General features: G+C 29.3%; 1 protein-coding gene across 1 annotated transcript in view; it reads left to right on the forward strand.

Annotated features, from left to right (window-relative positions):
- Positions 1 to 17,938, forward strand: part of LOC107452704 (nephrin-like) — a 422,126-nt gene that overhangs the window by 175,702 nt on the left and 228,486 nt on the right. Inside the window, exons 3-4 of the mRNA XM_071188109.1 lie at positions 12,548 to 12,669; positions 16,966 to 17,023. Of these exons, the coding sequence (XP_071044210.1) occupies positions 12,548 to 12,669; positions 16,966 to 17,023 (180 nt within the window). The remainder of the gene's footprint in view (positions 1 to 12,547; positions 12,670 to 16,965; positions 17,024 to 17,938) is intronic.

Raw genomic sequence — 17,938 nt, forward strand, 5'->3', positions numbered from 1 at the left:
ATATATATATATATACTCAATCTGAATGACCTCGAGGGGTTGAATTCAAATATGCTAATTAATAAGAGCAGGCGATATTTTAGACCGCGAAATCAAGCACAAACACGTACTTTCTCTGAATAAACATACCTTTTTTTGACAGATTCGGATTTTTGATCCGCAACATAAAGGGGGTAGTAGCAATCAGCGAAATTTGGTCTCCATAGTTTGATCAGAAGAGAGCTCCAAAATTTAGAACTTTAGTGCTTGTTTTTGCATATTTCGCTATATCTTTAGCAGTTCCTAAGTGAATTAAAGCATTTTTTACGCACAATTATAAAGTTAAATTTTCCTAAGATAATTCCATACAAAAATATTTCTTAGTAGATATTTATTACACAGGACAGATAGTGCAGAGAAGGAAAGAACATCCATGTCTTGTCTGGGATTCGAACCCAGAACCTTTCTGATTCAAGAGTAGTTCCCCGACCCCTAAACTATTCGGTTGGCATATCATATAATATAAAACTATATCGCTCATGGGTTGCAATAGAGGCACAACTCAAAAAAATCATGTTTTGAGATAAGTAGGTTTAAAGTTTTCATTGTGAGGTAAATGCATAATAAGTGCTTTAGTTTGCTTAAAAGAAGATTACCTTCAAATTGAATTATGAGTTGTGCTAGTATTGCAGCTGAGAGAATGTGTATTTCCGTATTTACACCTGTTCTTAGTTCGAAAATCGTGTTTTTTTGAGTTGTGCCACGACTGTCGCCCATGAGCGATATTTTAGTGCTAATTTTATCAAATTCATTATCTATGCCCTTCTGGTACTAATTACTGAGCTTTTTGGATTTCTTTCTTTTCTTTATCGGTGTAGGATTAAAATTCCTTAAATACATTCTATAAAAAAAAATTGAAAAAATTCGCATTATTGCTATATTTTCTTATTCTTGAATAAAGGAAAATGCTCGAATGACTGATATTTTGTTTGATTAGTGATTTTTGAAATTTGATTAATCTAGAACAAATAATTCTATTTATCTCGAATATACTATTTGAAAAATTGGGCATTTAATTTGAATCAGACCAGTAGTTGTATATTTTTTTATTAATCAGAGGAAAGCAAGAAATTAACAGTAAGTGTTTATTCAAAAATATATCCATAAAATCATTGTCCATAAAAAGAATAAAGTAAGTTAATGCAAAGTCTTACAATATCAGCTTTCGTAATAGGAATTTTCATCTTGACAGCTTTATATATTGAGGTAAAGTACCGAAAAACCTATAAAAGTGTAGGTTTTGTGGTCTACCTTAAAATAGCCAAAATTTGTTCTACATCGGAGTTTCAATTCATGAGAAACTTTATTTCTAATTCATTTTCGCATCTTCCTGAAAGCTGAAAGCAATAAAAATATGTTTTATTGCTTGATGGTATCGTTGCAATTCGAGCTTTTAAAAGTTTTCGTTTAAGTGTGATAGGGTTCATTGATAAATTTCAAGCATACGTTTTTGTCGCTTTTGTGGGATCATCTACTAAAAGATGAACTTTTAGGTTCATCTAATAAAATATCTCACATGAATATTTCATAAAGAGCTTAAGTCTTTTCACTTTCTGAAAGTTACAATTTATATTTTGAGAAAGATGACCAAAAACTTTCTTCCTTAAAATATTTTATTTTAAAACGTACATTATGAAAAACCTTTAAATGCATTTCATTCTATGAAATGTAATGTACTTACGTTCTAGAAATTCTTGTGAAAGAAAACGCTATTCATACTTGTAAGTAAAATTTAAAGGAAAAAGTGTTAAGTTATAATAATGTATTATATTTTATAATAAATAGTTGCGTACTCTTAGGAATTTCTCGACAGATAGGTTAGACAGTATTTTATGTAAATGTTTTTTTTGCCATATTCAAACAAAATTATCAAATAACCATAAATAAGATGTTATTCAAACTGCTAACTGTGATAAAAACCACCTTTTATTAACTGGTTTCACCTAATATGGATATACAACCAGAATTTTATTGCACCAATTATCCCCACATAATGAGGCAACTGAGTTAAGTGCAGCTGGGTACATATTATAACGGTGCGGGCTAATCTGTCAATCTCATGAGCGGGGGTTCGAATCCCAGCAATGACACCTCAATATTACCGCATTTCCCTTTAACTCATGAAGAATTACCAGTCTCCTGCACTCCCTAATTTGCAAACCTAGCTTATTATAATACGATACTCTAATTCACGCATAGATGGAAACACCATAAAGCTGCTTAACACAAAAAAGTATAGTATTTCCCATCTCTTACGATAAGTGAAGCTACCAGATAAACTATTTAATCTATCCTCGGTTCATTTAGTAAAGCATAACTCAACCACAACCAAACTCCAAAGCCCAGTATTTTACTAATAATTTAGCTCCAATGTCCAGTTAAATTTCCTTACTGCGGTTTTGTAACCGTGCAAGTTGTAAACGGTTTAAAAAAAGTATAGTTTTGTAATCCTATTTTTTAATCATATTAGTTGTCAATGGTTTCAAAACCGTAAAAAGAAAGAGATCCTTTACTGTAAACTTTACGGTTAATTGGATGGGCAGACTGCTGCCAGTTATTTTACCGTAATTTTAGATTGAGTAATTGCTAACGGTGTATTATGCATAACTTAAATAATGAAAAACAAAATGCAAATTGCATTAGTTCAAAAGTTTGTCATTTAAAATGACTTATTTTGTAAATGGCGTAATAAATCGAGTATCGAAGAATTTAAACTAGAAAAACTTACTGAAGCTACTTCTTTGCAACTGCCTACATATCATAGTAGAGCTGGCTTATCTATCAATTAACATGACCGGCAGAACTGGAGTTCGAGTCCTAGTGTTGACACCACAATATTTCTTTTATTCCCTTCAACTCATGAAGAATTTCCAGTGTCCGGCACTCTCCAATACTAGTTGTAAATTGTTAAAAATCCGTATAGTTTTGTATTTCAGGTTTTATAACCGTACTTTTTGTAAATGGTTCCAAAAACATAAAGGAAGAAAAATGGTCTTTACCGTAAACTTTACGGTTAATCGGCTTCCAGTTATTTTACCATGATTTTAGAATGAAAATTTTAACAGTGTGGTTGAAAAGGAGAAAGTTAGAACTTAAGTGGCTTGATTCTATTGAACCAAATTTTGCAAACCAGGAATAGCCTGTCCTGTTGAAGTCTTCAAAAGGAGGCTTTGCCATTGCTTCGAGTAAACTAGTTTTATAAACTAATCCACACCCTTGAGTAAACAAGATATTTTTATTCAAAATATAGTTTTTAGTTAACATATATTTTTATTATTATTTAATATAATAATATTCTCAAAAACTACTAGAATTATGGTACGCAATTTTTAACATGTTAAAATAACATAACTCTGCACATTTCATTTGTGGCTTGGGCAGCAGTAGATTTGGTTAAAGCTTTGATATGGTGTCATTAAAATCTTTCTGATCAAAAAACGAATGCCAAAAAAAGCAGCAGATTGCGAGATACAAAGTGTTAAAATGTCCATGTTACGTAGGTTTTACGAGCCATTTCTGCTCAATGAACTCATATTTCAAAATATTGAACTTCAGTTTCAAATTTCAAAACTCCATACCTCAAAATCTTTTTACTTTTTAATATTGAGCCCATGAGAAGTTTTGCTCAGGAGGATTTCTACTACAACGAATCAAAAATTCAAAAAAATTTTGCATCATCAAATTGACTGGGTCATGACTCCCGTTCTATTAATTCGTTGTCAAAAACTTTGCAATATGTTTGCATTTCTTATTAACAAGTACATAAAGAGGTACTGCAATAATATTGTCTGCAGTTAAAACTACCAGTACGGGTCATAGCAATAAACTAAAAATAGAAACTCTTGATGGAACTATTGGGACCATATTTTTTCGATTATAACAATTATCAAAGTTTGGCGGTCACAGCATTAAATTTGCCAACAATAAAAGTAACTTGAGAGATAATGTTTGTCTGATTTCTCAACTTTAAAAATATGTATGCTCTAGCTAGTAGTTTAATGCGAATTTCTCTTAATTTTAAAATGTTCCATCAGACCCCAATTAACAAAAAAGTAGCATTTTTATTTTTATTTTTTTGTCAAATCTCCTTCTATTTGTTCAGGGGATTTTAAATTTAACTTAAAAGAGATTCTTAAAAAAAAATTTATTCCTGATATTTTTTTACTGAAATTTGCATTCTTTGAATATAGCAAAAGAAATTATTCGAATGTCACAGTAATTAGTGCACTTCGCTCAATCGGTTTATTCTGATTTTCATAAAATAAAAAAATAATAATTAATATGCAAGAATAATTATTTCTATTCAATAAAAGCTCATATAAATCAGTACTTTTATTTTAACAATGTTTCTTTTTCATAACAGCATTATCATTTTAAGAACAGAGATATTTACAAATCATAAAAACATACTTCTTACTCTCTGATTGATCGAAGACACATTTAGAAGAAATATTTCAGATCTGAAAACGTTGAAATATATTTGCATAGAGTCAGTGCAAATATTTAATTCCAAAAACTGATTTAGAGTATGTTATTGCAAAAGGAGTGAAAATATTGTAGAGATTTCCTTCACAGTTCCCAAATGCAGAAAATTTTATTTTTATTGATCGCTCAGGAAGAGAGCAGATGACAGAAAGACGTTTGATTCCACAAAATCTCAGTCAGGTGACCTACGTTGAACACGCACTAAGAATATTCATCTTCCTCCCCTAAGGAATGCGCTCATATATTTCTAACTGGAAATGCCCTTTTGCATGATAGATAGTCGTCATTATTCTATCTAGGATAGCTGGCCCTTTCGCGAAATTTCTCAAACCCTGTCTCTTGGGTGCAAGAGAAGAAAAACAATGAATATAGTTTGCTTAATTTCTGCTATTGCTTCGGATAAAAATACATTAGCATTATTGTTTTCGATCTTCTAATGTCTCTGAGTGCTACTAGAATTGTTTATTCTCCGGAAATGGATTGGTCCCAATAAATGCAATTTTTACTTGGCATCTCTGGATACTGAGATATTTAGTATGGAAGTATCATTAAATAAAAGGTTTTCTAAATTAGACTGACAACATTTAAAAAATATATATATAACAAGAAAATGGTAGAAGTTAAAAAAAATCATGTGCAAGTTAATTTTATAAATGATGGCGCTGGAAATAGTAAACTTGTAAGTCAAAGCAAAGCAATTGAAAATTGCACTACAAATTTTCCTAATTTTTCAATAAAAGAAAATTATATTACGGTATAATTTAAAAAGCCAGAATAAAATGCAATTATATGTTGTAATCAAAAGGCGAAATTTGTTAACTATGAAATGCAGCGGAAAAATTGGAAAGTGGGATTTGATGCGCCATCTATAGAAAATTCTTGAACTAAAACCATAAACTCTGGGGAGGGGAGGTGAAAGACCTATGCCCTATTTTACATGCAGAAGTTGTTTTATTACCTTAAACCGTTTCTTTCTTATAATTTTTTCAAGAATGAAATGTTTTCGTCAATATAATCATTTGTTGAAAATTCTTGACATAAAACCATAAACTTTCGGAGTAAATAACCTATGCCTTGCTTTACATCCAAGAGCTGTTTTATTAAGCTTAACCGTTTCCTTCTCATAATTCTTTTTAAGAATTAAAAGAAGAAAATGATATTTACAGGGTTCCATTAATAATCAAGTCTTAATTTTTTAATTCAAGTCAATTTTTTAAGTCTGTTACTTGAACTAAAAAAAGTTAACTAAGGAAAGAAGTAATTTAGAAAAATATAAAAATGAAAAGCGGGTCATTGACGCTGGATTTTGAAATCTCACGGGGAAGATGCCAAGCCCCATTCCATTATAAGATCTTATAGATACGTTTCAATAAAGCTAACACAATGATTAAATAAACTTCAAAATTTGATCAAATACTGAGAAATACTCAATACTAAGAGAGCAAAAAAAGGCAATTGGGGAAACAAATTGGCTTTATCAGTCTTTCTAATGTTACAGAAAAACTAAATAATTTTAACTTCCATGTAAAATTGTTTTATGAATACTTTTACTAATAATTTGCCTACAGTTGAAATATTTTTTAAACTATCAGAACATTACAATAATTAAGTCTAAAAGTTAAAATTAATTAAAGTTTTCAATCTATTTATGAAAGAAACTAAAATTGCTTCTCAAACACAAAAAACAAAATTGTCTTGATAATTTTTCGAAAACCTAGATTTGAATGGGAGAAAAATATTTATGAAAGAAGCAATTAAAAAAATTCTTATGATAAAGCAAAAGCAGTATTTTTTCAGTTACTATTTAATTGATGAAAAAAAATAAGGAATGTTTAAAAAAGGGAAAACTCTTTGCTTATTTTTTATCGTAAAATTTTATTAGTTTTTAATTTTTTGTTTATGTAAAGTTTATAGAAATTTCAAAGACATATTTAATTGAAATAACAGGCATCTAGGGAGAAATGATAAAATGGTGCAATTAGATTCTACGTAAGTAGATAAATATGAATTTTAAAACCGAAATAAAATCTGTGTATTTCAAAGGGGTATGAATGTATAAATCTTTCAAGTGACTAAAGAAAATTTTTAAATATGAAAGATTTAACTTAAGCCTACTTTTGAATATTTAAGTTCTTAAAGATTGTTTCTAGATGGCAATATATTACACATATAACGCTCTTTTATAATGATACTATATTGTTTTATTTGTTACTTTGGAAATATTCCATAGGACAATAGCAAATGTAATTTTGTCTATGAATTACTTTCATTAATTTATTTTATTGTTTATCTAATTTCTTGTTTTTATGAGTATTAATGATCAACACAAATATCATTTCATTTTTTTTAAACATTTTAATACCAAACCAGTTATTTAAAGAACCATTTATCATAAGTAGTATAATTTCAATTCACTGTAGCACTTCAACTTGATTGCTTTTATGCTTTTTCTTGTGTTAAATGCACAATCAAACTGATATAACACTGTTATAAAACATACTGTTTGTAGTGAAACGTGTATTATATGTACGAATCAAACGTGAGAGGTTAATATCACATAATTACTGCAAAGGTTTCTAGAAAACATAATATTGAAACACGTTGATATAATTTCAGGGGTATCATTTCTCGCACACGCATAATTTCAGGTTTTAAGACTGAATAGTATAATGCTATTTGTTTGATCTTCTACAAAACGTAAGATGCTTTTTCATCGTGTATTAATACTGAAATCATAATAAGCCACACCTTAAAAGGACCTCTTCTAACGACAGAAAATTGATTCCACTATGTTAGCCAGTGGACAATTATCTATACACAAATTATTTATTAATTTAGTAACTGTAACTTTGTAATAGTTTGGACTTTCTTTCGGTCTTTCAAAAATTTATTTTCAATTAAACTTAGTAATCAATTTTTAGTCATAAGCCTGTAAGTACTTTTTAAACGAGGGTTTCGAAGACATTGAACTTTGAGAGTCTTAGAAATGCATGCAAACGTAAAATTTACTATGCTCAATACAACACATTTCAATGATTTAGATGCGTTCTAAGGAATTTCTGTGAAATTCGAGAGTTGATCGTTAATTTTTACTTTCAGCTCCATTCATTGCGAAAAAATACCATTATCTTTGGTTGTACCAGGCTACGACATAATCTTAAGAGTTAACGGTTATTTANATGTATATGTATATATATAATATCCTATCAGTTTGAACACCGTTTTTCTACATTTGAGAACTTTTCTACTTGATTTTGGATAGACATGATTTTAGAAACGTTTAGAAACAAATTATCTCCCCCGGTTACAACAATGTTACATGAATATCACTATTAACAAATGTTATGTTTTGTCTTCTTCTACGATATTGTGCCGAATCTTTGATGTGTTGATACATTTTGAATTAATGAGCAGTAGAAAAACAAGAAATCTGTAACTTCCCCCTCAATTTATTTTTAATTCAATCATATTACCTTTATTTAATTTATGTTTTCTAATTAGTTTTTGTCATAAAGATCTGAATGATCTGGGGAAATTGTACTTTGCTTTTTCACATAATTATTATCTTACATATGTATCTTAATTACTTAATTTCTCACCTTAATTTATCTTTCTCATATTTATTCTTGTGAAAAGCTCCGAAAGGAAAAGAACTTTCCGTAATTTAATGAACTTCGTACATGTATAAATCTGCCTAAGTGTAGTTTTATGAAAAAATTCCATAGGGCAGTGAAGAAATGTTCCCATAACGTATGAAAAAAATCATATTCAGTAGCACAACACATTTTTATCCCAAAAATTTTGCTATATAAAATAATACCACAGGATATGTATACAAGTAAGTCCCAATGGGGACTTACTTATGGAAAAATTGTACCATGCACTTTTGCATACGCTTATGTCAGAAATTTGCTATGCACTAATGGTAAAATTTTGCCATATATTTATGGCAGAATTGAGTGATAGAGTTTTACCATAGGCAAAACACCATAAAGATATTCTATGACATTTTTATCGCAAATCTATAGTAAATTTTCCTAAGGGTTTGAATATATTGCAATTATTTTTTTTTAACTTTTAGATATCAATACCATTTAAGGAAGACTTATACATATTTTATTTATTTTAAATTCTACTTAAAAAAACAGTTGTGAAATAATTTTGTATTTTAGTAAATTTTAAAACTGAATAGGTATTTTATTATTATTATAATAAAAGTTTACCTTAATGAATATTATACTTGCACAGAGTTGTGATAAAAAAAGAAGTATTAGAATAAATTGATATGAATAGAATGATAAAAAATTTTATTCTAATTTTTACTGACTTTAAATTTTATCCAACAAAAACAGAAGGTAAAAAAAACAAATTTTTTTTTTGTACTATTAATTAAAATTCATACAACTTATCGTGTCAGGCACTATATAAAACTTTATAACTCCCCCGTGTCCTTACTATGGTGATGTGATTATAACGTTTGCCTACGGTCCTAATGGTTCTCAGCTTGATCCGGGAGGCGCCATAATACCTCTTTCGGGCTCCCATACTGGTGACTACAGACTACAACCAATCCTCACTCTTTGCCTAAGCCCGAACAGAAGATAACTTTTAGGAGCATGACATTATATTACAAATGATCTATAAGCTTAATGCTTATTTACGGTTACGGGCCATATTTTTTAATTGTAGAAAAAATAGGGAAAACTTGTATTTTTATGGTCATTTACAAAACTTTCTTCCTGTCACTAACTATATTCTAGAGGTGGTATTTTTCAGAGCGGGAATATAAGGATGTTGAAAAATAGTGATAGTTGTTTAAAAATAAGGAAATTACTTTCACGTAACTCTTCGTAGATTAGCAAATTGAAAGTTGAATCCCTTTTACTATTGAAGTGCTAATCCTTCTTTCTGTCCCTAAAACGATAATATTTTACTAATTTACTTTCGCATTATTTTAATAGTTTTTTGTTCTTTTTCTCATAATTTTTCAATTATTCTCCAGTATGATCTCGAAAAGTTTGATCCAAAATATAATACTTGAACAGACTTCAAAATAGAAATTATTGGTTTTTCAAACTGAACTCCTGCTTCGAATACAAAATGCATTTGAAACAAAATAAAATATTTCGTAAAATAAAGGAAGTATCTGACAAAGGTATAGAACTGTCAATAACAGTATAAAGAAAGAAGCTGGTAAAGATATGTTTGGGAAACATTTCACATACTTGTGCACTATCGCTTTACTAGATGACGCTGATATCGTTTTATCGAGCTTTTTCGGCTTTACTTTCTTGACCTTACAATCCTAAAATGCTATCTCTAGCCCTACAGATCTCATTGACAAGAAAGATCTTCTTTTTTTCAACCACTAAACTCAAGAATTTCTCAGGGGAACGAATCGAAATGGCCTTTTCTCCAAACTATTTGTTTCCGGAAGGTTTCATTTAAATCTCAAAACGTTACACTTGATCAGCGCTAAATCTGAAAATTTTAACATTATCTCTTTGTGGAACACGTAAAAGCCAAGCTGGAAATTCAACACTTTTTTTAGAATATTTTCTTGGAACTTAAACTTCTTTATAGGTTATTTAAAGCACATAACTTATGGTTCAATTTTCTCATTTTGAAATGTTAAAAGTGCATTCATAATATCAAAATGCTAAATGAAGGAGCAATATTTTTATTTTTTGGTAATATAGAATGATTTATTTGCCATTTTTGAAGATTAGTGGTTATTTACTTCCTAGAGAATCATATTAAAGTATTTTTATTCTTACTTTTCTTAAACATTAGTTTGCATCAAATAGTATAGAACAGTGTTTCCCAAAGTGTAGTACACGTACCCCCAGGGGTACGAGAACAGTTTAATGGTGGTACGCGTTCTTATGCGAAATATCTTGCAACACAGGAACATTTAAAAAAATTTTATTTAAAAACAAAGCCAGCCATGAAAATTTACGATAACGTATATTTCAATTGGCTATTTTTTGCAGAGTGAACAGTTAATAATTAGTGATGTCAACAGCCATTTGTGATTTTTAACTTTTGTGTAATTTTTTATAGTAAAAAATACATTCATTTTTTTTATTAGTGGAACACAGCGTTACGACAAATTTAGAAAGGGTACACAAAAGTCATAAGTTTGGGAAACACTGGTATAGAATAACTATTTATGATTGATCAGTCATTAAACTTTATTTTATTACTCCGATTTTGTCATTAAACTATTTAAAGAGTAGTTTGAACTTTATAAATCTTGCCAGTTTGTGAAGACATTGCACCGAGCTACTATAACGATATATAACTGATTTTTGCAAATTACACTTTCTTAATATCTATTACATCATACTACGGTCTTAGGTTTTGTTTTAATGATAGCAACCCCATCTTGAGATCACGACATTCTTGTCCCATATTATGTTTAAACATATAATTAATTTTCTGTAACAAAATTACATTTCTACAGTAAATAGTTTTTAGAACATCTATGTAAAATGAATTTCTGAAAAATGGTGCAATTAAAATTTCTCGGGAATTTAAATTTTATAAAATTACGGTACAAAACGCATGTAAGCATATTTTACCAAAAGTAAAATATGTACTATAGAAAAAAAAAACAATAAAAGTGCGCAAGTTATTGCATACCTAGCCATTACTAAGATTCAAACAAGATAAACATATCTTTGAAACGAAGAATATACTTCCTGAGCCATTCTAAACTTTATTCCTCTCTCAAATCCAGAATTTTTTTAATTTGGTTTCTTTATGTTTACTGAATTCATCAAGTTTTCACTTAACACTCCGTCGGGCGCGTCTCGAAACTTACGGCATCGGGCGCGATGTATCTGTCAGATACATCTCTGTTTTGTATGTTTTCTGTTAATATGTATTACCTTAAATCTCCTATTTTTACTCTTTTTAGGTCCAGGCTTTTACACCCGGACCTTTTATTAGTTTTTTATGTATATTTTTAATTTTTATTTAATTTTTATATATTTTTTAATATTTTCAATAATAATTTTTATTTACTAATCACAAACGCTATTACAAAAGTGAAATGCTGTAAAAAACATTTAATTAAACATGTTAAACTGTTGAAAAAGTATAAAAAGGACAGTTATGCACAAATAATACATAATATAAAAGTGACAAATCAATTATTATAATTGAATCCGATTCTAAATTTAAGTCAAATTTTTTCTTCCTATCTGTTTTGCCCATTTAAGTATTATTGTCCTTTCCTACATAAAAATCATCATTATTAACATCATCATCGAGTTCTGAGTCATTATAAACACTTTTACTGAAATGACAATCAACTTCACGTGTTTCTAAAATATCTTCTTCGTCAGCATCACTTTCATCAAATTCTTCAGCATTTAATTCCTTATTTCCATCACTAAATAGAATACTATGAACTAGCTCTAGGTTTTTCTGATTTTTCAAATCTAAAAAGCGTTTAGCACTCATCGTAGGAAAAAGATAAATCAAAAACGCTCAGGGAATCTCGATACTTCCATGTAGCTTCACGAGACAAACGTTATCGGGCGCGTGTATCTAACAGATACAAAATTTCAAGCAAGCTTAGAAACAGGAAATACTCCTACACCGAACTGGTCACTACTGCATTCCAAAGTAGCAGGGGGCCAGATGGACAGATACTGATAAGGTCAAGGTCGTAAGAAAATGTTTTAGGGGACAAAAGCAGAGATATTGACACGCCTGTATCTGTCAGATCAACGCGCCCGATGGAGTGTTAAGCACAGCAAAAATAAAAAATAAATAATTTTACTTACATTTTATAATTTTACTTTACATCCATAAAAAGAAATGCGTGGGTTTGCGAGAAACCTCAGGTTTATATTTATTACTTATAAAACGCACTCATTTCCATTTTTGTCAAATGGAAAAATAGAAATGTGTGTCTGTGTGTGTGTGTTATGCAAGTACATATTTTTTTCCACAATATTTAGAGTTCTTTAAGAATAAAATTACTTATTTTCAGAATTACTTACTTTTTTAGGATACGATCCTGAGATACCCGGATATGAAAGATATGAAATGAGAGTAGATCATTCAAAATCAGCCTACACTTTGTTAGTTCATGATGCCCGGTTAGAGGACGAAGCAGAATTTCAGTGTCAAGTAAGTTTAAACTATCATTATATACAGTTTGTAAAAAAAATTTAATGAGTTTCATGATAGAATTTTACACAAAAAACATAAAACATTAGCCTTAGCTACCAGAGAATTTAAATAAGTATTTAACTGTTAAAATTTTTATTCTGAAATTATGGTAAAATAATTGGTAGATGTCTGTCCATCCGATTAACCGTAAAAATTACGGTAAAGAACATTTTTTTCCGTTATGGCTTTTGAAACTATTTTCAAAAAGTATGGTTATGAATATAAATCTATACGGTTTTTCAGCCATAAACAACTAGCATTTTTCAAAAACGTAAAAAATATATATATATATTATTTAACTAACCATAGGAGCTTGGCTTTTCGTAAGGTAATTGGCATTGGAGAGTGCCGGACACTGGAAACTCTTCATGCGTTGAAGGGGATGGAGGAAATATTGTGGTATCAATACTAGAACTCGAACTCCAGTTCCGTCGGTCATGAAAGTGGCAGATAAGCCCACTCGGCTATGATACGTATGCAGTTGCAAAGAAGTAAGTAGTTTTATTAGGTGGTTCTAGTTGGTGCGATAAAATTCTGGTTGTTTAACCATATTAGGTGAAAGCAGCTATTAAACAGTTTCTCTCAAACTTGACAGTTCGTTTACCATTTTATTTATGGTTTCTTGACTGTTTTCATTAAATATGTTAAAATAACCATCCAATAAAAAGTTATTTAACCATTTTTTCTGAGAAATTTCTAATAGTTTTGGGCTTTTAAAACTAACATGATACTTTCCCTATTTCAACTACACTATTTGGAAGAAAGTGACGGGACACGACACTATAACGACATAAACCCATATTTATTAAAATTAGCAGGAGGTAGGGCCTCCTTTGGCTGCGATCACAGCTGCAACTTTTCTGATCATGCTTTGCACTAAATTAACCATAGTGGCAAGAGGAATTTCCTTCCAAATGTTTAACAGGAAGTTCCATTGTTCATGCTTGCTTTTGGGGAGTGGGGTGCAGGCCCTCAACCGACGGTCCAATTCGTCCCAGAGATGTTCAATTGGGTTAAGATCAGGGATCTGCACCGCCACTCCATGCGTTTAACGCTGTTGTTCACATACCAATCAAGAGTCCTCCTTGCGTCATGGGATTTTGTCGTCTTGATACAAGCAATCAACCATACCGTACGTTGTCCACAAGGTAGGAAGGGCATGATTATCGAGAATATAGCCGTATTCAATGGCATTTATTATACCATCTACCTTCACCAGTGGGCCAGCCCCATACCAGGAGAAACAGGCCCATACCATCAATCTTCCTCCACCAAACTTTACAGTTGTCCCGTCACTTTCCTCCTGATAGTGTATATTATGTTCCTTCATACATATTTTAAGTTTTTTATTTAATCAAAAATTAAGAAAATAAAACCAAAACTAATTTGATGTTAATAATTCTTATTAAGTATGATCTCAAATATTTTAAAACCAAATATTAAAGTTCTTTTCTTTTTAAATATTGAGGAAGATTTACTAAACAAAGCAAGACCCTTGACTTTTTTTCGTGACTAAGTATGAAAGAGGAGAATATATTTGACTCTATATTTTTCGCTTTGAAAGTAGCGTATATTGAAACAATATTATGATAATAATAATATTCCAGTTCCTTAGAAACTATTTCTTTTTCGTTTTGTCTACTTACTATGTTTTGTGTAGTCAAGTTTTTTGGACTCTGAGGTTGAAAGAATTTTGTGAAAACAGAATCTGTATCCTAGATAAAGGCATTAAGTATTTTTAGAAAGGTACCAAATACATCCATAATGTGCAAAAAGGCTATAGTAATATAATGTATTATGCGTTAAAAAGTTAATATTTTAATAAATGTAATAAAAGAAATCTAAGATCAATAAGCAATTCGTAAAGGTTATATTAGGCTGTAGCATAGAATAAGACTGAGAGAAATAGTTACATTTATTAATTAAATTTTCATAGAATAAGAAAGAAAACGATATTTCTTTTCTTCAATAATAGAAAAAATAGCACAAGACAGTTGCAACGGTAAATATATTAACAATCTATTTTATTAAACTAGCATAAAAGTACTCTTAATGCTATTGATAAACACATTTAATTAAAGCACCATAATAGCTAACAACATCTCACAAATGTTGAACATAAAAAGATTCTTTTATTCATTTCCCACATCACAGTGATGGTAATTCTAAAATAGTTCTAGACTTTGCTTCAAATTAATAGAATACATGTTATAAAAGGAGAAAAGATAAAACTTTGAAATAAACAATTCATTACGATGCTTGTTGTTTTCCAAAGAATTGGAATTGAGAAAAGAACAAATGGCCTCTTGAGATATGGGGACTGTGAAGCGCCAACCAGTCGAATCCGATTTTAATTAATTCTCAACAGCTTTTCTTCTTAAGAGAATCATTCATGAGTGGTTAGTTTTCCTAAAAGTATACGTGTCACGATTTTTGAAACTAAAAGTCACTGTATCTGCATATAAATGAATGTTTAATTATTTGTCGCAGTTGATTTATCTGAAATTTTGAGAGAGAGAAAGTAAATGCTCAAAGCATATTTACTTTGCTAGATATGTGAAATTTTTTAAGAGTTATCCTTTTTCCTTCCATCGGAATTCCGTGCATTTTAGGACTCGACATAGAAGCAAATAAATGAGGCAGTGGAGCTAATTATTTTCTAAACATAGAAACTAAATTATTGTCATTTCGTTCGTAAAAAAATACTAAGGACTGAGGCTAAACTAATTTTGTTTTGGAAAATAAACATTTTTTTATAAATTAAATAAATTTATTTTTTTTATGAATGACGACACTAATTAAGTATTTAGACATTGAAATGGTACTTTTTAAATATTCTATAAAAATAAGGCTAGATAATATTTAGTGTGTTTAAAAATGAAATAAATAAATTCTATAACTATGAAAAGGAATAGTTTTGTGCTTTTTAAACGTTCTTAAATTACGTTTGGTCTTTGTTTTGCAAGAAATACATTTTTACACGCAAGTTTAACGAATCATAAATGAAAGAAAAACTGAAACTTTTTATTTGATTATCGGTTGAATTAATTCTTGCGAAAAGAGCGTTAATGTTTTGAGACACAATTATTGAATTTTTTTTTAAATAAATTCTATAAGTTAGCATTTTTAGAGCACTGTATTTGCTATATCACAAAAGCATTCTAATTTATACAATAATTGAATTACTTTAGCAATAAAAATTATCCTATTAAGCAGGAAACGGAAGTTAATGTGTAAATATTTAAAATAGAGAAAATAATTTCTTGTAAATTTGTCGATTGAATGCTAAACTCAATATAGACCCTTTTTTGATAATTTTAATAGATAATTCTCAGATTTTATTAATTTACATTTTCTTGAAAAGAAACCTAAAACAAAAATTATTGTCTCTACTTAACATAATCAGCTAGTGAATCTGTCTTTTAGAATAATAAAATAAATTAACCTCTTAAAATGTGATAATTAATTTTATCATAATAAAAAAATAATATTCACTACTTAAAAAACCTCTCTCTTATCGAGTGTTTTAAAATTGCAGACCTTAATAAGCATTTTTTAGTCTCAAAAACTATATTAGAACAATGTACGTCTGAAATTCCATAGTTTAATTTCTATATAATAAGGAAACAAAGACGTTGTCAAAATCTCATGATAGTAGATTAAAGACATCAAAATCTATTTCTTTGACTGGGAGATGTGAATCGGTACAATTTTGTCATCAGAAACACCTTCGAAGTTTACCCCGCAATCAATCTGGTACTAGTCTTGTAATCCTTAATAGTAATGTTTTTTGTTGGTTAACACTAGCATGGCAACGTTTTTCACATACCTATGCTACCGTCTCATTGAAAACAGTAGTTCTTCACGATTAAGTTTGAGAAAAGTGGCTTCATGTGGTATTTTTTTCCTAATTCTAATGCTATGAATGCTAAAAAGGAATTTAAAAAAAAAAGAAAAACTGATAAAACAAAACTTATTTTTGAAAAAAAATATAAGTACCTTATCATGCGAAAATTATTGAATTTTCAATTTTGAATTTATTCAATTTTAAATTTTTTTTTGTCCTTTATATTTACTTTTTGATACCACGGCAAAGTACAACTATCTAAATGTATTCCTTTCAAATGCTTGAAGGTTTTTCATAAGTGGCGCTCATGTATTTGTAAGAATTAAATCATAATATCTCATTTTGTGTCTCTTTTATCCATTTATTTATTCCCTTCTCATTTGTAAATAATATTGTTATCTTTTTAGGTTGGGCCGGGCAAAAACGAAAAACCTATTCGCTCTGTAGCTCGACTTACTGTATTAGGTAAGTTTTCTAATTTTTTGAAATTACAATACTATGAAACATGGAAAGAAATTTTCAGAATTATAAGAATAACAAGGTTTGAAGAATATAACAAATTTTAAATGACCTGCCGTGCATGTCAGTTTTTAAAATGAACCGAATGAAATTTTTACATGCCAGAATGTATTTTTAATATAAAGAATACATGTACGTATTTATTACCAGTCGAAAAATTTTTATTCCTCTTAGTGTAAGCACCTGTTTTGTTAGCCACCTTTGAAAACACAAGTGACTGTAAAATTATTTTCAGCAAAAGCCAAAATGTTACTTCTCAAACTGTTGCTTTCGACCAATTCAGCAGTTACTAGTTTAACAATGCGTCACCTCCTTTTATTACATTAAAAATAGGAGAATAAAATTAAATATCAATGCAACGTTAAATAATAAAGATATTTAACCATCGTTTAATGAAAAGTCAATGAAAAATACACTTCCTTTTTTAATAACCTATTCTTTTCAATTAAAAGTTTTAAGTAAAAATTCTGCAATTAAAATAATAAATACGAAATAACTATTTCAAATTCAAAAGTAATACTGAAAAATATTTTCAGACTATCGGTATACGGGGTGAAAAATACTTAATGATTTTTTTTTATTGAAACCAAAACTTATCTAGAAAATAGGAGGGGGGATAAGACTTTTGATGAAGTTACAATGAAAATAATGCAAAAATATTTTTCTAAACTAAACTTGTGGTACCAATTCTTTATTGAAACAATTAAAAATTTTAGAATGCATTAATTATATTTAGTTTTAATGCAACTATCTTTTTCAAGAAATAAAATGATGGCGCAGCAAACGTGGGTTAGGGGAGCAACACGAGCATGGATCAAATTCTTTTAATGCATTAATAATTGCAATTTGCTAGTTTGAATT

The sequence above is a fragment of the Parasteatoda tepidariorum genome, chromosome X2 (assembly GCF_043381705.1).
Source record: "Parasteatoda tepidariorum isolate YZ-2023 chromosome X2, CAS_Ptep_4.0, whole genome shotgun sequence".
NCBI lineage: Eukaryota > Metazoa > Arthropoda > Arachnida > Araneae > Theridiidae > Parasteatoda > Parasteatoda tepidariorum.